The sequence below is a fragment of the Macaca thibetana genome, chromosome 19, assembly GCF_024542745.1.
Source record: "Macaca thibetana thibetana isolate TM-01 chromosome 19, ASM2454274v1, whole genome shotgun sequence".
NCBI classification, from domain to species: domain Eukaryota; kingdom Metazoa; phylum Chordata; class Mammalia; order Primates; family Cercopithecidae; genus Macaca; species Macaca thibetana.
In genome coordinates, this window is record NC_065596.1 from 12,791,709 (window position 1) to 12,816,754 (window position 25,046).

At 53.2% G+C, this 25,046-nt stretch overlaps 2 protein-coding genes across 8 annotated transcripts in view; one reads left to right on the forward strand and one right to left on the reverse strand.

Annotated features, from left to right (window-relative positions):
- ECSIT (ECSIT signaling integrator) overlaps nt 1-25,046 on the forward strand; it is a 385,922-nt gene that overhangs the window by 331,554 nt on the left and 29,322 nt on the right. For 3 of the 5 annotated variants that reach the window (XM_050770540.1, XM_050770542.1, XM_050770541.1), the window contains exon 1: nt 23,096-23,174. The gene's annotated coding sequence lies outside the window, so the exon portion shown is untranslated. Of the gene's footprint in view, nt 1-23,095; nt 23,175-25,046 lie in introns of those variants that run through there. The other 2 variants (XM_050770539.1, XM_050770538.1) reach the window with 1 other exon arrangement.
- CNN1 (calponin 1) lies at nt 1,848-13,474 on the reverse strand. 3 transcript variants are annotated; one of them, XM_050770641.1, is made up of 7 exons: nt 13,209-13,474; nt 11,020-11,141; nt 5,306-5,372; nt 5,078-5,215; nt 4,475-4,585; nt 2,709-2,855; nt 1,848-2,628 (listed from the first exon to the last, which is right to left on the reverse strand). In XM_050770641.1, exons 1-7 carry the CDS (start codon nt 13,413-13,415, stop codon nt 2,383-2,385), a joined length of 1,038 nt encoding a protein of 345 aa, XP_050626598.1. In that variant the 5' UTR covers nt 13,416-13,474; the 3' UTR covers nt 1,848-2,382. The 3 variants fall into 3 exon arrangements, with proteins under 3 accessions (XP_050626598.1, XP_050626600.1, XP_050626601.1); XM_050770643.1 differs by lacking the exon at nt 13,209-13,474 and adding an exon at nt 12,448-12,513; XM_050770644.1 differs by lacking the exon at nt 13,209-13,474 and adding an exon at nt 11,522-11,544.

Below are 25,046 nucleotides of genomic sequence, written 5' to 3' on the forward strand. Positions count from 1 at the left end.
GAAATGCCAGACATGGTTAGAGCAGCTCTGGGGCCCACCCAGGGCACGGACGAATGTGAACAGCCGGGGGAGACACTGAGCTGGCCCGGAAGCCCTGGCTGCCAGACTGGGCTGCTGCATCTGGCCTGTGCACCGCCCCCAGGCCCACTCTGCCATGACACGTCTTCCCTGGTGACCCTGCCGCCTCCGAGATCCCAGGTAAGGTCCGCTAGCCCTGGCAGGAGCCAATAGACATGGGCAGAGTGGTAGACAGGCACCTAGGTTTAAGATGGTGGCCCTCTGGGATCCAACAGAAAGGGGACTTGTTCCTCTGGCACCCAGGGCCCTTCCTGCCGCCTGCCCACCCCCAGTCTCAGAGGCTAAGTGCTAATATGGTGCTGTTTTCCCGAGGAGGCAGGGCCCTGGGCCAGGCCGGGATCCTCCTCAGCATAGCTTCCCTGCGCCGGCCCTGGGGGAGCAGGACTTGTGGTAGCCAAGCCAAAAGCGCCTGGAATCTGGTTTACGAGGCCCCAGGGGCTGCGTGCGTCTGTGCGCGGGTCTTCTGGTGTCTGCCTCCACAGGTCTCCACGTTCCAGCCTCAACCCCTGCCCTCCCTGGGGAGAAGACAGCTCCATGCCCCGCTCCTCGCTTCTCTGCCTCCTCTCCTCCTCGGAATCGTGATGGTTGCGGACCTCTCCCTCCTCCCGGGGATAACAGGGTCCCCTCTGAAACATGAGGAGGTTGAGGCCCTGAACACAGCCTTTTAGGGTCCCGGGTTGGCAGGCTTAGCCTTAAGAGGGCTGAGAGTGGGCGGGGTGCACAAAATTAACCGTGCCCTATGGTGCCCCATGCTAGTCGGTAAAGGGCCATTGCCCTGGCTCAGAAGTGCCTCTCTCCCTGTCCCCTTTCCCCTCCTCACAGTCTGGGGCTAAGGGGTTCACCCTGCCCACAGGCCCACCAGGACCCCTACTTGTCATCCTTTCTCTATTGATACCTGGTCTTTACCAGCGATTAAACATGTAGAATATCACCCCATCTGGGGGTGTCATTTCATGACCACATGAGGCTCACTGTCCCCATTATTTTGATGGAAAAACAGGTCTGGGGAGGGGAAGTGACTGCCTGAGGTCACCCAGACAGTTGCTCTGTGATTCACATGCCATCCAGCCTGTCCCAGTACTCAGGCTCTTTGTCACCACCATCCACAAGCCTCTGGGAGAGCAGTGTGGGTCATGTGTGTGTGTGTGTGTGTGTGTGTGCGCATTGACTTTCTGACTGTGCCATATTTTTTTTTTTTTTTTGAGACGGAGTCTTGCTCTGTTGCCCAGGCTAGAATGCAGTGGCGCCATCTTGGCTCACTACAGCCTAGACCTCCAGGGCTCAAGCAATTCTCCTACCTCAGCCTCCCAAGTAGCTGGGACTACAGTCATGCACCACCAAGCCCCGCCAATTTTTGTATTTTCAGTAGAAACAGGGTTTCACCATGTTGGCCAGTCTGGTCTTGAACTCCTGACCTCAAGCGATCCTCCCACCTCAGCCTCCCAAAGTGCTGGGATTACCGGCATGAGCCACGGTGCCCGGCTGGCTATGCCTTTTTTACATGTCGTGAGGAGTGTGTACTGCATGTGTGTGCGTATCTGTGTGTGAAAGGGGGAGTGTGTGTGTGTGGTGTGTGGACTTTGCATGTGGGTGTGATGGAGTGCCTATCCTGTGTCTGAGTGGCTACAGTGAGGTGTGTGTCTTAGGGTGCTTGTGAGTGTGTATGTGCATCTTAGGGTGCGTGTGGGTGCGTGTGGGCACGTGTGTCTGTGCAGATGTGTGTGCGGGATATGAAGCGTATCCAAAACAGAGCAGCTCTGAGGCCTCAGGAGATTTTACAGCCATTTATTGTGCTCCAGTGAAATAGAAAAAAAAAAGAAAGTGCTCGCGTTATAAACGCTGCTGTCACATCCACATAGTACGCCAGTCGCTGCAAACCAAACCGCGTGTGTCCGCTGGGTCTCTGGGCATGCAGTTTGCTCCCACTACGGGAATGGGGTGGGGGCAGGCCGAGCCTGGGCTCTGGGGGCTTTGCTGGGGGAGCTTCTGGTCCTGGGGGTACCCACTTGTGAGGGAGCGGGGGGACAGCTGGAATAGCTTTGCTCAGTGCGTCCTTTGGGCGCTGTTGGGGACACCCAGCTCTATGTTGGACCCCGTAGCACTAGAGAGCGGAGGGTCCCCTTCCCCCCAGTGGGCCCCCCATTCTCCCAGTCTGCTCTCTCCAAACTCTAACCCTGTAGAGGTTGAGTTCTACAGGGGCTGGAGGATGCCATGCAGGGAGAGGGGGTCGGCTGGGTCTGGCTGGATCCAGCCAAGAGCAGCAGCAGCCTCCCTTGGGGGGAAAACAGGGAAGGCCTCGTGGCCCTAGGCGGAATTGTAGTAGTTATGTGCGTGGTGGTTGTGGGCGGGCTCGCCCAGCTCCGGGTACTCAGGCGTCAGACAGTACTTGGGGTCATAGACCTGGCGTGGCAGCCCATACACCGTCATGCCCCGCTGCGAGGCGCCCTTGTTGCTGCCCATCTGCAGGCTGACATTGAGCGTGTCGCAGTGCTCCATGCCCAGCCCCGGCTCGAAGATCTGCCGCTTGGTCCCTGGCGCGGTCATGCCAGCCTGCGAAGGGTGATGTAGTCAGGCCATGGGGTGACCAGTGTCCCGGGCTTTGACGGCGTGCCCCGGGGGCCCCCACTCACCTGGCTGGCTCCTTTGTTGGTGCCCATCTGCAGGCTGATGGTCGCCTGGTCCAGAGGCTGGTCCGTGCCCAGCTTGGGGTCGTAGAGGTGGCGCCGGGTGCCGTAGGCCGTCATGCCCTGCTGGCTGGCAAACTTGTTGGTGCCCATCTAGGAAGTCAGAAGGAGAATCACACCAATAATTACAGACCTCATCATGGGCCACGAGGCGTAGCTGATGTGAGAGGGTGAGGCACTGCTTTAACATTTTTTTTTTTTTTGAGACGGAGTCTCACTCTGTCTGTCGCCCAGGCTGGAGTGCAGTGGCTGGATCTCAGCTCACTGCAAGCTCCGTCTCCCGGGTTTACGCCATTCTCCTGCCTCAGCCTCCCCAGTAGCTGGGACTACAGGCACCCACCACCACGCCCGGCTAGTTTTTTGTATTTTTTTAGTAAAGATGGGGTTTCGCCGTGTTAGCCAGGATGGTCTCGATCTCCTGACCTCGTGATCCGCCCGTCTGACCCTCCCAAAGTGCTGGGATTACAGGCTTGAGTCACCGTGCCCGGCAACATTTTTTTAATTTTTGTTTTTTTTTTGAGACGGAGTCTTGCTCTGTTGCCCAGGCTAGAGTGCAATGGCACGATCTCAGCTCACTGCAACCTCCATCTCCCAGGTTCAAGCAATTCTGCCTCAGCCTCCGGAGTAGCCAGGATCATAGGTGGGCAACACCACGCCCGGATAATTTTTTGTATTTTTAGTAGAAATGGGGTTTCACCACGTTGGCCAGGCTGGTCTCGAACTCCTGACCTCAGGTGATCCAGCCGCCTCAACCTCCCAAAGTGCTGGGATTACAGGGGTAAGCCACTGCACCCAGCCCATTTTTTATTTTATTTTTATATTTTACTTTGTTCTATTTTTTTGTTTTATTTTATTTTATTTTATTTGAGACAGCATCTCATTTGTTCCCAAGTTCAAGCAATTTTCCTGCCTCAGCCTCCCGGGTAGCTGGGACTACAGGCATGCACCACCACGCTGGCTAATTTTTGTATTTTTGGTAGAGACAGGGTTTCACCATGTTGGCCAAGCTGGCCTCGAACTCCTGACTTCAAGTGATCCTTCCGCCTTGGCCTCGCAAAGTGCTAGGATTACAGGTGTGAGCCACCACACCCGGCCCATTTTCATTTTTTAGAGACAGGGTCTCACTCTGTCGCCCAGGCTGGAGTCCAGTGATGCAATCATTGTAACCTTGAATGCTCAAGTGATTCTCCCCCTTCAGCCTCCCAAGTAGCTGGGACCACCGGCAGACACCACTACATTTGGCTAAACTCTTAAATTTGTTGTAGAGGTGGTGGTGCCCAGGCTGGTCTGAAACACCTGACCTCAAGTAATCCTCCTGCCTCAGCCTCCCAAAGTGCTGGAATTACAGGTGTGAGCCACTCCACCCCGCCTGAGGCACCATTTCGAGACTGGAAACTGAGGTCCAGAGTGGGCCTATCACATGACTGACTTCTAGCATTCAAGTCCCAGCCTGCCACACATCAGCTGGAAGATCTAGGCAAAAGCGAGCCAGCTTCTCCAAGCCTCAGTGTTCTTATCTGTGGAAAGGGTATGGTGAGAACAAGTACCTGTCTGCTAGGGTTGTTGGCAGAGTGAGTTTGTGAATGGAAGGTGCGGATAAGCACACTACCCAACCTATAGTGTACTTAATGCCAAATGTCCCCAAAAGCTTTCAGACACCAGGATGCGCTCCTGGCTTCTATAACCTTTGCTGAGTGAGGACAGGGCAGTACCTGCAACCCGATGATGTTCCGCCCTTCTCTTAGCTTCTCCGGCTCGAATTTCCGCTCCTGCTTCTCTGCGTACTTCACCCCCACATTCACCTTGTTTCCTTTCGTCTTGGCCTGGGTGGGGCAGGGAAAGCAGGGACTGACGAGGGGGTCTCCAGGCTACACAATCCCCTTGGACACTTTTTTTTTTTTTTTTGAGACGGAGTCTTGCTCTGTCACCCAGGCTGGGCAGTGGCACGATCTCGGCTCACTGCAGCCTCTGCCTTCCAGGTTCAAGCGATTCTCCTGCCTCAGCCTCCCAAGTAACTGGGATTACAGGCGTGTGCCACCACGCCTAGCTAATTTTCGTATTTTTAGTAGAGATGGGATTTCACCATGTTGGTGAAACCAGGCTGGTCTCAAACTCCCAACCTCAAGCAATCCGCTCACCTCGGCCTCCCAAGTGCTGGGATTACAGGCGTGAGCCACCGCGCCCGGCCCCCTTGGATGCTGTTGACAGCACCTGCTCCCCCATCCCTGCCCGCCAGTCACCTTCACTGGACTCAGGGGCACAAGTGGCCACACGTGCCGCCCACGGACCCCTGCCCAGCCTGCACCCACACTCACCATGCTGGCCAAAGCCAGAAGGGTGGACTGCACCTGTGTATGGTTGGTGTTCTCAAACAGGTCGTTGGCCTCAAAGATGTCGTGGGGCTTCACCCCATACTTGGTGATGGCCTTGATGAAGTTGCCAATGTTCTCCAGCTAGAGGGGGGCAGGTTGTGGTCACTGGGGGGAGGGGGGAGGTCTGAGGGGCTTGTGGGAACGGATGGAAGAGATTGGGTCTGGGCTCACCTGGTGCCAATTTTGGGTTGACTCATTGATCTTCTTCACAGAGCCTGGCTGCAGCTTATTGATGAATCTGAGAAGAGTGGGGAGGAGGTAAGAAAGGTGTCCCCCCAGGGCCGGGCGCGGTGGCTCACGCCTGTAATCCCAGCACTTTGGGAGGCCAAGGCGGGCGGATCACGAGGTCAGGAGAGCGAGACTATCCTGGCTAACATGGTGAAACCCATCTCTACTAAAAATACAAAAATTAGCCAGGCATGGTGATGCATGCCTGTAATCCCAGCTACTAAGGAGTCTGAGGCAAGAGAATCACTTGAACCTGGGAGGCAGAGGTTGAAGTGAGCTGAGATTGCAACACTGCACTCCAGCCTGGCGACAGAGTGAGACTACATTTCCAAAAAAAAAAAAAAAAAGAAAGATGTCCTCTACTCCCCCTCTCCAGCCCAGCCCAGCAGGAGCAGGGTGACAGGATGACCACAAGGGGCCATGCCATATCCTAGTGTCACTTCTCCCTGCAGTCAGCTCTCAGCTGCAGCCCCTCCAAACCACTCAAGCACATACACAAATGGGACGCTGATGCCAAGGAATTAGACTCAGGTCCCAGTCAGAAAGCCTGCTTATCCAAGGTGTGTCTGAGTCTCCGGGATCTCCCAAGCCTCTCTGGCAGGCGTGTCTCAGCATCCTTTTCTCTTGTAGACAGCAGGGGCCTCTTCTCTGATTCACTCCTTTAATGATCTCATCTCTTTTTTTTTTTTTTTTTTTTAAATGCAGGGTCTGGCTCTGTCGCCCAGGCTGGAGTGCAGTGGTGCAATCACAGCTCACTGCAGCCTCAACTTCCCAGGCTCCAGCGATCCTCTCACAGCCTTCCGAGTAGCTGGGATCACAGGTGCACACCACCATGCCTGGCTATCTTTTTTTTTTTTTTTTTTTTTTTTTTTTTTTTTTTTTTTTGAGACGGAGTCTCACGCTGTTGCCCAGGCTGGAGTGCAGTGGCGCGATCTCGGCTCACTGCAAGCTCCGCCTCCCGGGTTCCTGCCATTCTCCTGCCTCAGCCTCCCAAGTAGCTGGGACTACAGGCGCCCGCCACCGCGCCCGGCTAATTTTTTGTATTTTTAGTAGAGACGGGGTTTCACTGTGGTCTCGATCTCCTGACCTTGTGATCCGCCCGCCTCGGCCTCCCAAAGTGCTGGGATTACAGGCTTGAGCCACCGCGCCCGGCGAGATGGGGTTTCACTGTATAGCCCAAGCTGGTGTCGAACTCCTGGGCTCAAGTGATCCTCCTGCCTCGGCCTCCCAAAATACTGGGATTACAGGCATGAGTGACAGCACCTGGCCTCATTCAGTCTCTTGACTTTAGGTACCTCCGTATGCCAGCAACTCCCTCGTTTCCCTGCAGCCTGTGTTTCTCGCCATCTCATCCAGCTCTCTCCGTGGGTATCTGGGCATCTCAAATCAAACTCACCCTGCTCCAGACTCCTGACATGCAGCTTCCTCCTCCAGACTCCCCGCTCCCTCCACCTGCCCTGCCTAGCAGTGCCCCCTTCTAGGTGCTCAGCCAGAACCCTTGGACTTGCCCCCAACTCCCACTTTCTCCTTCTCTCAGCCTTATATCCAGTCCCTCGAAAGTTTTTTGGCTCTGCCTTTTAATGAGTCCAGAAGCCCACTCACTGCTCCCTGCCACCTCCACCTGGGTCTCAGCCACCAGAGTCTGTTTCCTGGTCTCTTGGAATGGGCTCCCAACTTCCACTTCGTCCCCTACAGACCCACCCTTCTTCATCCAGCAGCCAGATTTTTTTTTTTTTTTTCAAGATGGAGTCTTGCTCTGTCACCCAGGCTGGAGTGCAGTGGCGCGATCTCGGCTCACTGCAACCTCTGTCTCCTGGGTTCAAGCTATTCTCCTGCTTCAGCCTCCCAAGCAGTTGGAATTACAGGTGCCCACCACCACGCTCCACTAATTTTTTTTTTTTTTTTTTTTTTTTTTTTTTTTTGAGGCAGAGTCTCACTCCGTCGCCCAGGCTGGAGTGCAGTGGCGTGATCTTGGCTCACTGCAAGCTCCGCCTTCCGGGTTCACGCCATTCTCCTGCCTCAGCCTCCTGAATAGCTGGGACTACAGGCGCCCGCCACCGTGCCTGGCTAATTTTTTGTATTTTTAGTAGAGACAGGGTTTCACCATGTTAGTCAGGTTGGTTTTGAACTCCTGACCTCAAGTGATACCCCCACCTCAGCCTCCCAAAGTGCTGGGATTACAGGCGTGAGTCACCACACCTGGCCCAGAATGGCCATTTTTAAACAGTTCAAATTACCTTCCAGTTCCAAATCCTCCAGGAGCCTCCCACTGCCTTCAGAATGAAATCCTAAGTCCTCTGCATGGACTAAAAGGCCCTCTGTAGAACTGGGCGCAGTGCCGGGCGCGGTGGCTCAAGCCTGTAATCCCAGCACTTTGGGAGGCTGAGATGGGTGGATCACGAGGTCAGGAGATCGAGACCATCCTGGCTAACATGGTGAAACCCCGTCTCTACCAAAAATACAAAAAACTAGCCGGGCGAGGTGGCGGCGCCCGTAGTCCCAGCTACTCGGGAGGCTGAGGCAGGAGAATGGCGTGAACCCGGGAGGCGGAGCTTGCAGTGAGCTGAGATCCGGCCACTGCACTCCAGCCTGGGCGACAGAGCGAGACTCCGTCTCAAAAAAAAAAACAAAAAAAAAACTGGGCGCAGTGGCTCACACCTGTAATCCCAGTGCTTTGGGAGGCCGAGACAGGAGGATGACTTGAGCCTAGGAGTTTAAGATCAGCCTGGGCAACATGGTGAGACCCACGTCTCTACAAAAAGAAAACCCCGAAAACTTCACCAGGCTTGGTGATGTGCGCCTGTAGTCCCAGCTACTGAGAAGGCTAGGGTTGAAGAGGCTGGGGTGAGAGGATCAATTGAGCCTAGGAAGCTGAGGCTGTAGTGAGCTATGATTGCTCTACTGTACTCCAGCCTGGGCACCAGAGCAAGACTCTGTCTCTAAATAAATAAATAAATGAAATAAAAGGCTCTCCACCATCTGACTCTCAGTTCACTCTGCGACTTCATCTCCACTTCTACTCAATCATTTGGTGCTCGTCACGCCAGCCTCCTCCTTGTTTCTTGGAACACCCCAAGCACGCTCCTATCTCAGGCCTTTGCACTGGCGGCCCCCTCTGCTTTGCTCACTCTTCTCTCAGGTTCCCTGAGTCCTCCCTCACTTCATCCAAGGTTCTGTTCAATTGTCACCTCTTCAGAGAGAGGCCTCCCAGACCACTCTCTAGGAAACTGCACACCCTCCACCCGCAGACGTCTGATGCACCTGACCCTCCCAGCTTCCCTTCCGCTTGAATTTTCCCCAGAACAGACAAGTCTGTGATTATTTGATCAATGATTTGATTGATCTCTTCAACTAGGACTAAAAGTCCTTGAGCTCTCAGTCGAGTCTGTTCTGTTCACAGTTCCCAATGCCTGGATCAGAGCCTGGCACACAGCAGGAACTCATAAATGCTTCTTGCATGAATGAATGAATGAATGAGTGAATGACTGACTGCATGGGTGACTGCACTACACTTTTGTGTTTTTTTTTTGAGATGGGAGCCTCGCCCTGTCACCCAGGCTGGAGTGCAGTGGTGCGATCTCGGCTCACTGCAAGCTCTGCCTCCCGGGTTCACGCCATTTTCCTGCCTCAGCCTCCTGAGTAGCTGGGACTACAAGCGCCCACCACCATGCCCAGCTAATTTTTTGTATTTTTAGTAGAGATGGGGTTTCACCATGTTAGCCAGGATGGTCTCGATCTCCTGATCTCATGATCCGCCCGCCTCGGCCTCCCAAAGTGCTGGGATTACAGGCGTGAGCCACCGTGTGTGGCCCACTCTTTTTTTTTTAATATATACTTTAAGTTCTAGGGTACATGTGCACAACGTGCAGGTTTGATACATAGGTATACAAATGCCATGTTGGTTTGCTGCACCCATCAACTCGTCATTTACATTAGGTCTTTTTTTTTTTTTTTTTTTTTGAGACAGGGTTTCACTGTCGCCCAGGCTGGAGTGCAGTGGCGTGATCATAGCTCACTGCAGCCTTGACCTCCAGGGCTCAAGCGATCCTCCCACCTCAGCCTCCCGCATAGCTGGGACCACAGGTGCATGCCACCACGCCCAGCTAATCAAAACAAAAATTTTTTGTAGGGATGGGATCTCACTATGTTGCCCAAGCTGGGACTGCATTGTTTGACGTCTGAGCAGTCCTCTGGCTGAGCTGGGACAGCAGTGTGCCCACCTCCCCACCCGCCAATTCTTTGTTCCTAGTGGATGGGAATGGAACAAGGTGAAACACCCCTGACACCTCTTCTTCCCAGCATCTAGGATTTGATGAGGCTGCACCTTCAAAGTCTTCCGATCGCACTCACAGTCACTCTTCCCTGGGTCAGACTCAAATGCAAATCGGGCCCAGATTGGGTTTAGGGCCCTACCACACATTAAGATTGCAGTGTAACTGGAGCTTGGGAGCTGTTAGGGTTTTCACCTCCCTCAGCGATGAGGTTTTGAGGCGAGGAGAAAACCAGGGCCGGCAGGGTGCAGTGGTTCATGCCTGTAATCCCAGCACTTTGGGAAGCTAAGGCGGGCAGATCACTTGAGGTCAGGAGTTCGAGACCAGCCAGGCCAACATGGCAAAATCCCATCTCTACTAAAAATACAAAAGTTAGCTGGGCGAGGTGGTGGGTGCCTGTAATCCCAGCTGCTCAGGAGGCTGAGGCATGAGAATCACTTGAACCCAGAGAGCAGAGGTTGCAGTGAGCTGAGATTATGCTGTTGCACTCCAGCCCGGGTGACAGAGCAAGACTCCATCTCAAAAAAAAAAAAAAAAAAAAGGTCAGGCGAGGTGGCTCATGCCTGTAATCTCAGCACTTTGGGAGGCCGAGGCAGGTGGATCACTTGAGGTCAGGAGTTCAAGAGCAGCCTGGTCAGCATGGTGAAATCCCATCTCTACTAAAAAAATGAATACAAAAATTAGCCGGGCATGGTGGTGTGTGCCTGTAATCCCAGCACTTTGGGAGGCTGAGGTACGTGGATCAGTTGAGGTCAGGAGTTCAAAACCATCCTGGCCAACGTGGTGAAACCCCATCTCTACTGAAAAAAAAATACAAAAATTAGCCAGGCATGGTGGTGTGCGCCTGTAATCCCAGCTACTCGGGAGGCTGAGGCAGGAGAATCGCTTGAACCCAGGAGGCAGAGGTTGCAGGGAGCCGAGATCGTGCCTCTGCACTGCAGCCTGGGCAGCAGAACAAGACTGTATCTCAAAAAACAAAACAAAATTAAATCCAGAAAGAAAACCAGGGCCTACTTTAGTTATTGCCGCACATCTCTCCTCATGTCACCAAGCCAGCCATGAACAGCTGTTGACTGCTGCCTTTTAGCTGTGACTGCTCTTTCTGGGGACCCTGGTGGCCATAGATGGGCCTACCCTGTATAGCATGGTGGTTAAGATTCTGGAGTCGTTTTCCTTGAAACAGCGTGGGAGCTGGTATAATGCATTTCACCTAACTGAGCCTCAGTTTTCTGTGCCTGTTAAATGGGCACAGTGATTACTGGCCACCCCAAAGGTATCCAATAGAAAGTGTTCAACTCAGTTCCAGGATCATGGTTGTTTTGGGGGTTGAGGGGGCTGCATGGAGTCGCCGGGGTGCAGGGTCTGGGCTTTGAGAGCCTCACTCACTCGCAAAGAATGATGCCGTCTTTGAGGCCGTCCATGAAGTTGTTGCCGATGCGACGGCCTGTCACCCCCTCGATCCACTCTCTCAGCTCCTGCTCCCGCTGGTGGTCGTACTTCTGGGCCAGCTGGGGCGGGGGGCACAGAGAAACGGGTGAGGATGCCGTGGGGGCAGCCTGGGCTCCCTGGGTCCTATCCGAGCCTCCTAGAGCCTGATCTCCCTCGTCCTTCCCAACTAAGGCAATTTTGCCCCAGATCACCCAGTTGGGAGGGTGGGGGCTGGGGAGGGCCGAGAGCCAGGGCTGAGGTGGCACCTGCCCAGGGGGCCATTCCGGGCATTCTGAGGTTTGGCACCAGGGAATGTAGACGAGGGGTGGGGTGTGGGGAGCTGGATCCTCTGAGCTACAGGGGTGGCGCCAGGTCCCCTGGTTTTACGTCCAGGCCAAACTTGGGGCTTCTCTTCCTCTAGCCCTGCCCCTTCTGCGTCCCCTGTTGGAAGAAGGGGCACCTCAGGAAGGGAAGAAGGAAGTCTAAGGAGGTGCCCCTGGGTGCTGGCTTGCAGAGGAGTGCTGGTCATACATCTCTGTCTCTCCATGTGCCCCAGGTCTTCGGCTCCAGGGCTCTGTCTCTGGTTAGGGTAGAGGCTTGCCTCTGTCTTAGACCCCACCCCTTGCACGTCTGTATATCTCTCTCCCCCTTATCAAGCCCCACGACTCCTCTGTCTCTCTTCCCCAGCGGTGTCTTTCCTTGGCCCAGTCTTGGGGTCCCCATCTCTCTGGGTGGCTAGTCCCTGTCTGGCCAGGGGCGGGGCTCTTGGGTCTTGCATCTCTGCCTCTCTAGGTCTTTCTCTGTCTCCAGGTTTCCTGCCTGGGTGGGGGGTGGGGCTCTGTCTCCCTTCCCTGCCCCTCCATCCCTGTCTAGGTCTTATCTCGCTCCTGGCTCGCCCTCCCACGTCTGTCCCTAGGGTGTCTCAGGCTCCCAGTATCTCTGTCTGCCTCTCCCCCCGGCTTTTCCCTCTCTCCACCGTCCCCCTCCTCCCCCACTCCCATTTCTCCAGAACCCTCCGCCACAGTCCAGCCAGGCTCCCAGCCCCTAGAGGACCGGGCTGCCCTTTCTTCTCCTGGGTAGGTGGGGGGAGGTGGGAGGGGCGGCCCCCTCACCTGGCCCCGGCCCTGCCGCCCCCCACACCACCAGCCCGGCTTTTTAAAGCAAACCGGCCCTTATATAGCGTGGCCTGGGCTCCCCGAGGCCGCCTTATAAGGCGCGGCGGCTCTGCGCGGCTCTGGGGCCGGCGCTGGGGGGAGGAGGGCGGCGCTGGGATCTGTCTCCCGCCCGAGAACCCGCCCCCAACCAGCCCCCTCCTCCAACCAGCCCCCTCCTCCAGCCCCGAGGATCCCCCGACCCAGGTTCCAACCTAGTCCCCCACTTCCTCACCACAGGACCCTGGGAAAAGCCACCCTGAGTCTCAGTGTTCCCCTCTGTCAAATGGGGCAGGAACTCCTCCCTCGGCAGTGCTGTTGGGACGATTCCAGCGGGCTGGAAACTTCAAGTTCTCCAGCTGGGAGAAGCTGAGACCATCCTGGTATATGGGGGGTGACTCCAGGGTCCGAGCGCTGTACCTGCTTTACCTGGGATCCCAGCTATTTGCCTCTCCTCTCCGAACCTGTTTACCCATCCACAGCATGAAGGTGGTGTCCAGGTATCTTCCTAGCTCCACAGTTAGGAGACCCCTGCCGCACTTCTGATGCCCGCTTCCTGCCCTCCACCGTCCCCCTTTGCCTTCAGGATCTCCCACACTTTCCCGGCGTCACCTCCCAGGAGCCCCAGCTCTCAAGCGCTCCCCAATTTCTTTGTGAGGCTGGGGGATATGGAAGAATCAACAAGTCTTCCCCCTCTGTTGTTCCCCCCAAGAACACAAAGGGTTAAAAGAAGACTGATCAGGTGGGTATCTTTGCAATGGACTGACCCCCTCTGTTTATGTGTGGCTGTGTGCCCCCTATTCCACCCCCAACCATAGCTGGGGGCTCTGGGATGTTCAGGGGGAGACAGGCAGCCCCTATCCCATATCACTCCCTTTTCCCCTCTTAGTTTCCGAGTCACATAGGATAGGCAGGAGGGGGTTCAAGGGACCCCAAGCTCGGGGCTCTGGCCTGGCAGGACGTGTGGGCCAGGCCAGGGAGGCCCTCCAGCCCTACCTTGTTCTTAACCTCGGCTGACAGCCCGTAGGCAGGGCCTCGGTTGAAGTGAGCAGAGGACATGCTGGCCGGTGGGCTCTGGCGGGGGGTAGTGGCGCAGTACTGACGCTGAGGACCAAGGCAGCAGCTGAAGTTCCGTCTGCACCCTCTTCCCTCCTCACACGTTTTTGAAGCTCCGGAGGCGGCCCGGGTCTCTTCCAAGGCCATTCCATTGGCTGTAGGGGCTTGCCAAGGGGCGGGGCACCCCCCCAACCTCTGCTGCCTTCCCCCCCTTTGTGATGTCAGGCCCTTGGTATTGGGAGCTGATTGTGTCATTGTTTCCACCTAGGGGGGCAGCCTACGTTATTCTGGGGGGGCTTGGTCAGACAGAGACCAGCCTTCTTCCACCCACCCCTCCCGCTGTCCATTGGGCCTCTGGCTGGGTCTGAGTCTCTTTGTCTCTGAGGTCTCTTTATCTCTCTGGAGTCTTGAGGCAGGACTGACACCCATGATAGTTTAGTGAGCACCATCCCGGGTTTATCTCCAGATACCAACAGTCTATAGCCTTAGGTAAGCCCCTTCTCCTCTCTAGGACTCTATGGCCACATCTGTAAAATGGGGCAATGACAGTGCCTGCCTCATGAGAGAGTTGTAAAGATCAGAAAAGTATGTCTCTTACATTCCCAGCACAGTGCCCGGCACAGCAGAGGGACTCGGGCTGCAGCATTCTTTTTTTTAAGGCAAGGTTTCACTCTGTCCTCTCAACTGGAGTGCAGTGGCACAATCACAGCTCACTGCAGCCTTGACCTCCCAGGCTCAAGTGATCCTCCCATCTCAGCCCATCCAAGTATTTAGAATTACAGACTTGTGCCACCAACCTGGCTAATTTTATTTTATTTTTAGAGATGGGATCTTGCTATGTTGCCCAGGCTGGTCTCAAATTTCTGGGCTCAAGCAATCTGCCCACCTTGGCCTCCCAAAATGCTGGGATTTACAGGCATGAGTCACCATGCCCAGCCCATAGCATTCTTTATGCTGAGGGTCCAGCGCCCCAGTTCTGTCTCCTCCAGCCCCTCAAAAGGACCTGGGGGAGCAGACATCCTGGGTCTCACCCTCCCCATCCACTGTGTGTCACTTGAACCACAGGGTGACTTTGTTGGCAAGTCCCAGGCCATGAACTATGTTCCCCTCAAGCAACCCTACCTAGCGAGATCTAACCCCTGGACCACAGGGTTGCATGCTATGCCCACATCATGCCCCACATGGCAAGGCCATGTTTGTGACACTTGGATGACATGTCTGCAACCTGCCACACACTAATGATACGTTAAGGATATGCAATTTATCGGTCACATGCTAATGACATGGCTGCAATATGCCAGATGACATGGCCCTTATGTCAGGCCATGTTCCAAGCTCTGTACATATATTCATTCAATTATCATGACACCCACACAGGTGGACACTGTTATTATTATTATTATTATTTGGAGACAGAGTCTCACTCTATTCCCCAGGCTGGAGTGCAGTGACACTATCTCGGCTCACTGCAACCTTCACCTCCTGGCTTCAGGCGATTCTCCTGCCTCAGCCTCCCAAGTAGCTAGGATGACAGGTGCCTGCCACCATGCCTGGCTATTTTTTGTATGTTTAGTAGAGACAGGGTTTTGCCACGTTAGCCAGGCTGGTCTTGAACTCCTGACCTCAGTTGATCTGCCCACCTCGGCCTCGCAAAGTGCTGGGATTACAGGTGTGAGCCACCGTGAACAGCTGACACTGTTATTATTAATACAAGAACTTTGCTTTACAGGTGGGGAAACTGAGGCATGGGGCTTGGAATCACTTTTCCAGTGTCACACAGCAGGCCAGGGGCTGAGGAGAATTTGAGACCATGCTCCATGAACCTCAACTATGAGGCTAAGGTGGGGTTTCTCAACCTCCACACTGTAGACAGCTGAGGCTGGATAATTCTTTATGGTTGGGGGACTGTCCTGGGCATTCATTGTAAGACTTCAAGCAGCATCCCTGGCCTCTACCTGCTAGATGCCAGTAGCACTCTCTTGGTCCCAATAAACAGAAATGTTGAGGCACTGCGGCAGGAGTCTGTGGTCCCAGCTACTAAGGAGGCTGAGGTGGGAGGATCGCTTGAGCCCAGGAGTTTGAGACCCATCTGGCCAACATAGAAAGACCATGGTCTCTAAAAAAGAAAAATTAAAAGAAGAAATGTCTACACACATTGCCAAATGTCCCCTGGTTGGGGTTGGGGTGGAAGCAGATCATCCCTGTTTGCAAACCACTGAGCTAAGGCAACGTGCCAGTTGATGGCGTGTCATGATATGTCAAACATACACGAAAATACATAAAATACGAGGCCAAGGTGAGAGGATCACTTGAGCCCAGGAGTTTGAGACCAGCTTGGGCAACATAGCGAGACCTCGTCTCTATTAAAGAAAAAGAAAGAAAGAAAGAAAGAAAAAATAGAAAGTACATAAAATGAGCTAACAATTAGCACCTGCTACGTACTAAGCGCTTTGAGGTTGTTATCTCATTCCTCACGACAGCCCTATGAGGTGAGTCTATACGAGGCACAGAGAGGTGATGCCGAATGGCCGGGTCACACAGCTCGAGGTTGGCAGGGGCGGGATTCGAACGCACAGATTCCCTGAACCCTCCCAAACTGAGCGGCCCTCGGGGGGCCGCAGGTGGCTACTGCGCATGTGAGGACCTGAGGCCGGCGCCCCCTGGCGGGGCGGGGGCGGGGCCTGGCTGGGTCCAGGCGGCGGTGACGTCACGCGATGACTCACTCGGCCCCGCCCCACGGCCCGCGGCCTCTTGGCCATTTATAGAATCTGCACCGGCTCTGAAGTCACGGCCCAGGCACGACGGGGGAGGGGTGGGGGAGCTCTTGGCGTGCCCCCCAACGGGGCAGCCCCGGGTACCCCCAGAGGGCAGCCCTTTCTGGGACTGCCTTGTGACTCTGATTGTAGTAGATCTGTGTCTCTGTATCTCTGTCTCTGGGTCGCCGAGCCTTTTTCTATCTCTGCCTTTGTCTCTGTTTTTGTTCCTGGGCTTTGAGTAATTCTGTTTCTCTTCATGTCGCTGTCACTATATTGTCTCTGTCTCTCTTCGCGTCTGTCTCTTCGCGTCTCTGTCTGGTAGATGGGGGTAGAGGCATTAGAGGGGGCCGATCCCATACCGAGGCCCCAATCCCAGTAGACACCCCCATCACTGACTGCCGAGTGTCATCCGTTATTCGCTCCTTTCTGGCGTTTTCCAGGCTCTAGCCCCTCTGTGCCTCAGTTTTCCATCTAAATGAGAAGTGTGGGATCTTGTAAGAGGCAGGGTTTCCCGAAGGGTCTAAGACAGTCATTGTAGGAAAGCCATACCTCTCCTCAACTTTAGGGGACCCCCTAAAACCTTCCTGTTGGCTCAGAACCATTTAAAACTCACACCCGGCCAGGTGCGGTGGCTCGTGCCTGTAATCCCAGCACTTTGAGAGGCTGAGGCGGGTGGATCACCTGAGGTCAGTAGTTTGAGACCAGCCTGGCCAACATGGTGAAACCCCATCTCTACTAAAAATACAAAATTAGCCGGGCATGGTGGTACATGCCTGTAATCCCAGCTCCTCGGGAGGCTGAGGCAGGAGAATCGCTTGAACCTGGCATGGCAGGCAGAAGTTGCAGTGAGCCAAGATCACACCACTGCACTTCAGCCCGGGCCACAGGAGTGAGACTCTGACTCAAAAAATATAAAAATGAAAATAAAATCCACACCGACACGTGTTTGTCTGTTTGTTTTGGGGAAAGTCAAAACCCTGCTCTGCACCGGCCTATCTTAGCCTGCTCTGCGAGCCCCCTGCTCACCAAGCTTTCCTATCCGGAAATCTGGCAGAGGCGCTTGTTCCTAAAGTCTTCTGTTATGGGAACATTCACTCCATGCCAGTCACAATCTCTTTTAATCCTCACCATCACCTCAGGATGGAAACTCATAGGTCCATTTTATAGATGGGAAACTCAAGGTTCAGAGAAGCTAAGCCACCCTCCTAGGGTAACACTGCTCCTAGCTTTTCTTCTGTGTCCTTTCAGATGTGCTGCTGCTGCTGCTTGCTTCTGCTTCTGCTTCTGCTTCCTCTTCCTCTTCCTCTTCCTCTTCTTCTCCTTCTCCTTCTTCTCCTTCTTCCCTTTCTCCCTTCTCCCTTCTCTTCTCTTCTCCCTTCTTTCTTCTTCTCCTTTTTTTTTTTTTTTTTTGAGTCAAAGTCTCGCTCTGTCAGTCAGGCTGAGTGGCATGATCTCAGCTCACTGCAACCTCCACCTCCCAGTTTCAAGCAATTCTGGAGCCTCAGCCTCCCAAGTAGCTGGGATTACAGGCACCCGCTACCACGCCAGGCTACAGATGTGTTTCTTGAGTCCCCAAACACGTTCCCACCTCAGGGTCTTTGCACTAGCAGTTCCTGCCACCTGGAACACATTTCTGCAAGATGCCTGCCTGCATGGCCTCTCCCCAACTTCATTCAGTCTCTGCTCTAATATCACCTCTCAGAGAAGCCTTCCCTGACCACCTGCTGTAAAATAATAGCATCTCTCACCCCCAGACTGACTGTGAGTGGGTTGACAGGGAGGGAGCTGTTCACTTACAGTCTGACTACAGTGGCTCAAGTCTGTAATCCCAGCACTTTGGGAGGCCAAGATGGGTGGATTGCTTGAGTCCAGAAATTCAAGACCAGCCTAAGAGACATGGCAGGGCCCTGCCTCTACAAAAAAAAAAAAAAAAAAAAAAAAAAGGAAAGAAAGAAAAAAAGAAAAGAGTATTTTTAAAAAGTGTACTTTGGGAGGCCAAGGCAGGAGGATTGCTTGAGCCCAGGAATTGGAGGCTGCAGTGAGGTATGATCATGACACTACATTTTTTTTTTTTTTTCGAGACAGAATCTCGCTCTGTCATCCAGGCTGGAGTGCAGTGGCATGATCTCAGCTCACTGCAACTTCCACCTCCCAGGTTCAAGCAATTCTGCCTCAGCCTCCTGAGTAGCTGGGATTACAGGTGCCTGCCACCCTACCTGGCTAATTTTTGTATTTTTAGTAGAGACAGGGTTTCACCATGTTGGCCAGACTGGTCTCGAACTGCTGACCTCAGGTGATCTGCCTGCCTTGGCCTCCCAAAGTTCTGGGATTACAGCACTGCGCCCAGCCATGCCACTGCATTTTAGTTTGGGTGAAAAAAAAAATAAATAAGAAAAGAAAAGAATGCTTGACAACATGCAATGCAGGGGAGGCTGTGGGAACACTGTTGATGAGTGTGGGCAATTTGTTGATAATTTTCCAAATGACAAATGTCCTTACCTTCTGAACAAGTATATCCTCTATTTTAGAATATTCCTCAGAAGTACAAGTGTAGGTGTGAAGAATGACATATGTGCAGGAACATTTATTGCAGTGGCCTTGTCATAATAAATCACTGTATAAATCCCATCAACCGGGGACAGGGAGATAGACAAAGTTGAAGTCAAAACATATAGCACGTTGTTTCAACTAAATGAAGACACTGAAGTGCTGTGGTTAACAGTGGGGACTCCAGCTGGGCGCTGTGATTCATGCCTGTAATCCCAACGTTTTGGGAGGCTGAGGCGGGTGAATCACCAGAGGTCAGGAGTTCGAGACCAGTCTGGCCAACATGGTGAAACCCTATCTCTACAAAAAATACAAAAATTAACTGGGTGTGATGGTGGGAGCCTATAATCCCAGCTACTTGGGAGGCTGAGGCAGGGGGTTTCACCATGTTGGTCAGGCTGGTCTTGAACTTCTGACCTTGTAATCTGTCTGCCTTGGCCTCTCAAAGTGCTGGGATTAGAGGTGTGAGCCACTGCACCTGGCCCATTGCATTTATTTCTATCTATCTATCTATCTTGGAGATGAGGTCTCACTATGATGCCCAGGCTGGACTTGAACTCCTGGGCTCAAGCGATCCTCCTGCCTCAGCCTCCTAAATAGCTAGGACTACAGTGCCACCGTGCCTGGCCCTCACTGCATTTAATTGTCATATCTCCATACATTCCTACAGTCTATAATAGTCCCTGGGTCTTTCAGGACCTTGACACTTTTGAAGAGTGCTGGTCAGTTATTTTGTAGATCGTCTTCGAATTTGGTTTGTCTTGAATAAACTGAGGTGTTTGCATTACCAGGAAGAATACCAGAGAGGTGATGATGTACCCTTCTAAGTGCGTCATACCAAGGACTTCATGATATCACCATGAGTCATTGCTGGTGATATTAATGTTGGTCCCTTGGTTAAGGTGGTGTCTGCTAGGATCTTCCACTGTGAAGCTGCTACTTTTTATAGGGCTCTTTCTGGGACTGCATGTTAAAGACTCTGCACCAGGGCCTCACATATGGTGTTCTGTGTTAATATATACAGGACATAAAGTATGTACATACTTGTCTTTTATTTGTTTGTTTTGGGTTTTTTTTGTTTTGTTTGAGACAGAGTCTTGCTCTGTTGCCCAGGCTGGAGTACAGTGGCGCGATCTCGGCTCACTGCAAGCTCCGCCTCCTGGGTTCAAGTGATTCGCCTGTCTTAGCCTCCAGAGTAGCTGGGACTACAGGAGCCCGCCACCATGCCCGGCTAATTTTTTTTTTGTTTTTTTTAGTAGAGACGGGATTTCACCGTGTTAGCCAGGGTGGTCTCGATCTCCTGACCTCGTGATCCTCCCGCCTTGGCCTCCCGAAGTGTTGGGATTACAGGCGTGAGTCACCATGCACATCCTGTGCATACTTGTTTTTAAAAGACTACCGGCCTCGTGTAGTGGCACATGCCTGTAATCCCAGCACTTTAGGAGGCCAAGATGGGTGGATCACTGTATGCCAGAAGTTTGAGACAAGCCTTGGTAACCTGGTGAGACCCCATCTCTATTTAAAAATAATAATAATAGGCCGGGCGCGCTAGTTCACGCCTGTAATCCCAGCACTTTGGGAGGTCGAGGCTGGCGGATCACGAGGTCAAGAGATCAGACCATCCTGGCTAACACGGTGAAAACTTGTCTCTACTAAAAATACAAAAAAATTAGCCGGGCGTGGTGGCGGGCGCCTGTAGTCCCAGTTACTCGGGAGGCTGAGCCAGGAGAATGGCGTGAACCCAGGAGGCAGAGCTTGCAGTGAGCCGAGATTGTGTCACTGCACTCCAGCCTGGGCGACAGAGCGAGACTTCGTCTCAAAAAATAAATAAATAAATAAATAATGACTGGGCACGGTGGCTAGTGCCTGTAATCCCAGCGCTTTGGGAGGCTGAAGCGGGAGGACCACTTGAGCCCAGGAGTTCGAGACCAACCTAGGCAACATGGTGAAACTCTGTCTCTACTAAAAATACAAAAATTAGCTGGGTATGGTGGCACGTGCCTGTAGTCCCAGCTACTCGGGAGGCTGAGGCAGGAGAATTGCTTGAACGTGGGAGGCGGAGGTTGCAATTAGCCAAGATTGCACCACTGCACTCCAACCTGGGCAACAGAGCCAGACTCTGTCTCCAAAAAATAAATAAATAAAATATAATAAAATAAAAAATAATAAAAAGACTAGTTCTGGAAAGATAAATAAGAAAATAAAAGCCATGAGCACCTCAAGAGGACACCAGTAACTCTGAAGGCCACAGCCAGGTCAGCGACCCCACCATCTTACCCACTCCCCAGCTAAGCAGAGCTGACTCTGCCTGCTTGTAGCTGCGGGAGCATAGCAGAGGGCAGTAGCACTCCCAGCCGCTACCCACATGCCTGTCAACTTGCCAAGGAGGAGTGCTCCAGCCAAGCAGCTGATTGGCTACAGGTCTTCTCAGATCGCCCAATCACAGGAGTTCTGGTGAGGTGGATGTCCTGCGGCTGCGCAGAGTTCTTGAGGCAGCCTAAGAGCAGGTTCTTGCCTCCTAGTCCCCATGCCAGCTCACTGCACCACAGAAGCTGAGGGACTGCAGAAATGGGCTTATGAGGACAGATAGCCTTTCTTTCTGGGGGCCACTGCTATTGCCAATAGCCCATTTTATGTGCTTATCCACCTTAGTTACTAACAGCCTAAATCTGGTGCTTTCTGGGGGAGACCAGGAGCCCCCATTACTCAATCTCACCTCGTTTTATCACATTTCCTCCTAAGTTACTCCATTCCAACCACACAGAGTCTTTGCTGTTGTTCCCAGTGCCAAAAGCCTTCCCCAGATATCCAGAAGGCTCACTCACTTCCTCTGGCCTTTACTCAAAGGCCGCCTCATTGAGACCTTCCTATCTATCTATCTATCTATCTATTTATTGAGACAGAGTCTCACTCTGTCGCCCAGGCTGGAGTGCAGTGGCACAATCTTGGCTCACTGCAACCTCCACCTCTTGGATTCAAGCAATTCTCGTGCCCCAGCCTCCCAAGTAGCTGGGATCACAGGAGCTCACCACCACGACCTACTAATTTTTATTTTTATTTATTTGTTTTTTTTTTGAGACAGTCTCGCTCTGTCACCCAGGCTGGAGTGCAGTGGCGCGATCTCCGCTCACTGCAAGCTCCGCCACCTCCCGGGTTAATGCCATTCTCCTGCCTTAGCCTCCCTAGAAGCTGGGACTACAGGCGCCCGCCACCACGCCCGGCTAATTTTTTTGTATTTTCAGTAGAGACGGGGTTTCACCGTGTTCGCCAGAAGGGTCTCGATCTCCTGACCTCATGATCCACCCGCTTCGGCCTCCCAAAGTGCTGGGATTACAGGCGTGAGCCACCGCGCCCGGCCTATTTATTTAAATTTTTTTTTTTTTTTTTTTTTTTTTTTGAGACGGAGTCTCGCTCTGTCCCCCAGGCTGGAGTGCAGTGGCCGGATCTCGGCTCACTGCAAGCTCCGCCTCCCGGGTTCACGCCATTCTCCTGCCTCAGCCTCCCGAGTAGCTGGGACTACAGGCGCCCGCCACCTCGCCCGGCTAGTTTTTTGTATTTTTTAGTAGAGACGGGGTTTCACCGTGTTAGCCAGGATGGTCTCGATCTCCTGATCTCGTGATCCACCCGTCTCGGCCTCCCAAAGTGCTGGGATTACAGGCTTGAGCCACCGCGCCCGGCCTTATTTAGTTTATTTTTTGGGACAGAGTCTCGCTCTGTTGCTGAAGCTGGAGTGCAGTGGAGTGATCCTGGCTCACTGCAACCTCCGTCTCCCGGGTTCAAGCGATTCTCCTGCCTCAGCCTCCTGAGTAGCTGGGATTACAGGAGCCCACCACCATGCCCTGCTACTTTTGTATTTTTAGTAGAGACGGGGTTTCATCATGTTGGCCAGGCTGGTCTCGAACTCCTGACCTCAGGTGATCCGCCCTCCTCGGCCTCCCAAAGTGCCTGGATTACAGGCGTGAGCCACCACGCCCGGCCCTGTTTATTTATTATTACTATTTTTAGAAATAGGGTCTCACTCTGTTGCCCAGGCTGGAGTGCAGTGGTGCAATCATGGCTCACTGTAGCCTCGACCTCCAGGGCTCAAGCGATCCTCCCGTTTCAGCCTCCCGAATACTGGGACTATGAGCACGCGCCATTGCGCCCAGTTAATTTTTAACTTTTTTGTAGAGAAGGGGGTCTCGCTATGTTGCCCAGGCTGGTCTCGAATTCCTGGCCTCCCAAAGGGCTGGGATTACTGGCATGAGCCACCGTGCCGGCCTCCTTTCACTTTTTTTAAATTCATTTTCTCATTTCAGCCCCTGGAGCCTGCGGCTGGATTCACAGACTCCCAAGTCCAGCCTCCCGGGCCATTTCAAGGTTCCCAGGCCTGGAGTGACACTTGACTCATTAGAAGCGGGGCCTAGCTCGTTATGAGGCGGGTCTAAGGCCCTTCCGCCTTCCTATTGGCGCACCTCGCTTTGTGGGCGGGACCTATTACACCAGCTTTCTTGATTAGCTGCCTCCCTGGCGCTCCCTGACCCGGACGCTCTCTGGGCCAATATGGCGGCGCCCAGCAAGAAGACAGAGCTGGCCTCGAGTCCGCGGCTGGCCGCGTGAGTAGGTAGGTCGCACGCGGGTAGGCGAGCGCGAACTGCTGGGCTCTAAGCGGACCCTTCAGGACCCGGCAGCGCGAGAGGGCGGCCCTGGAGGGACCCAGCTGCAGGGCCAGGGCGCCGTGACCTTTCGTAGTGGGGGCGGGGACGCGCTGGGAAAGGCCGCCCCTCTTGTGCCAGCCGCCTCACGCCCCCAGTCTCCGGTTTTGCAGATGAAACAACTGACCCAGATTAAAGTCCTCGCCAGAGGTCACGCCGCAAGTCGGCAACCGGGCAGGAATTGGAATCTACGTCTGCCTGTTTCCCCCAAGAGACCTAGAATCCTGGCAGCCGGTTTCAGAGCTGCTGTACGTACACTGTACCTCGGGGTTCAGATTTATAGGTGTTTTGTTGAAATTGAGCTCTTGTTTCCGTTCCGTTGATGCTTGTTAGGCATCTACTGTATACCAGGCACTGTCCTGGGTGCTGGAGACACAGCCATGAGGAAGATAGATAAAAATCCTTCATCTCCTGGGGGAACCAGACTTTTAACAAATCACAAATAAACGAAACAGGTGATTTCAGATACTGATAAGTTACTAAAAATGCGTTAATGGTGTCGGGAATTTCGCTTGAGCCCAGGAGTTCGAGACCAGCCTTGGCAACATAGCAGGGCCCTGTTCTCTACAAAAAATTATGCGGGCATTGTGGTGCACGCCTATAGTCCTAGCTACTCGGAAAGCTGAGGTGGGAGGATTGCTTGAGCCCAGGAGGTCAAGGCTGTAGTGAGCCGTGATTGTGCCACTGCACTCCAGCCTGGGGGACAGAGCAGGACCCTGTCTCAGAAACAAACAAACAAAAATTAATAGGTCGATGAGGGCTTTTAGAAAAATATGGGGAATGGGAGGTGGTCAAAGAAGACCTTTCATTGAAATGACCAGAGACAGCTGTGGCCAGATCTGGAGGAAGAAAGCTCTAGACAGAGAGAAAAGCGAGTACAAAGGTTCTGAGATGGGTTAAACTTAGTTTATTTCAGAAACAGTGTAGCTGAAGCTGCCAGTGGTAGGAGTTGAGAGAGAGGGGTAGACCCTGTCTGATTTTATTTATTTATTTTTATTTTTTAGAGACAGGATTTCCCTTGTTTGCCAAGCTTGGAGTGCAGTGGTGCAATCATAGCTCACTGCAGCCTCAAACTCCATGGCTCAAGTGATTCTCCTGCCTCAGCTTTCCCAGTAGCTGGGACTACAGGTGCACACCACCAGGTCCAGCTACTTTTTTAAAACAATTTTTGTAGAGATCGTGTCCTGCTATGTTGTCCGAGCTGGTCTTGAATTCCTGGGCTGCAGTGATCCTCCCCAATTGGCCTTCCAAAGCACTAGGATTATAGGCATGAGCCACTGCTCCCTGCCTATTTATTTTTAGAGACAGGATCTCAGTATGTTGCCCAGGCTAGAGTGCAGTTGCTATTCACAAGTGCAGTCATAGTTCACTGCAACCTCTAACTACTGACTTTAAAGGATCCTCCAGCCTCAGTCTCCTGAGTACCTGAGATGACAGGCATTCGCCACCATGCCTGGATAATTTTTAATTTTTTTGTGGAGATAGGGTCTCACTATGTTGCCCAGGCTGGTCTTGAATTCCTGGGCTCAAGTGATCCTCTTACCTTGGTCTTCCAAAGTGTTGGGATTACAGGCATGAACCAGTGTGCCCAGTCCCTGATTTTAAGTGTGATGTGCCGTTAGCAATTTTAGGCAGAAATCACTAGTTTTAGTTAGTTTGTTTATTTATTTAGAGATGGAGTCTCACTCTGTCACCCAGGCTGGAGGGCAATGTCCGAAGCAACTGGGATTACAGGCGCCTACCACCACTCCTGGCTAATTTTTGTATTTTTAGTAGAGATG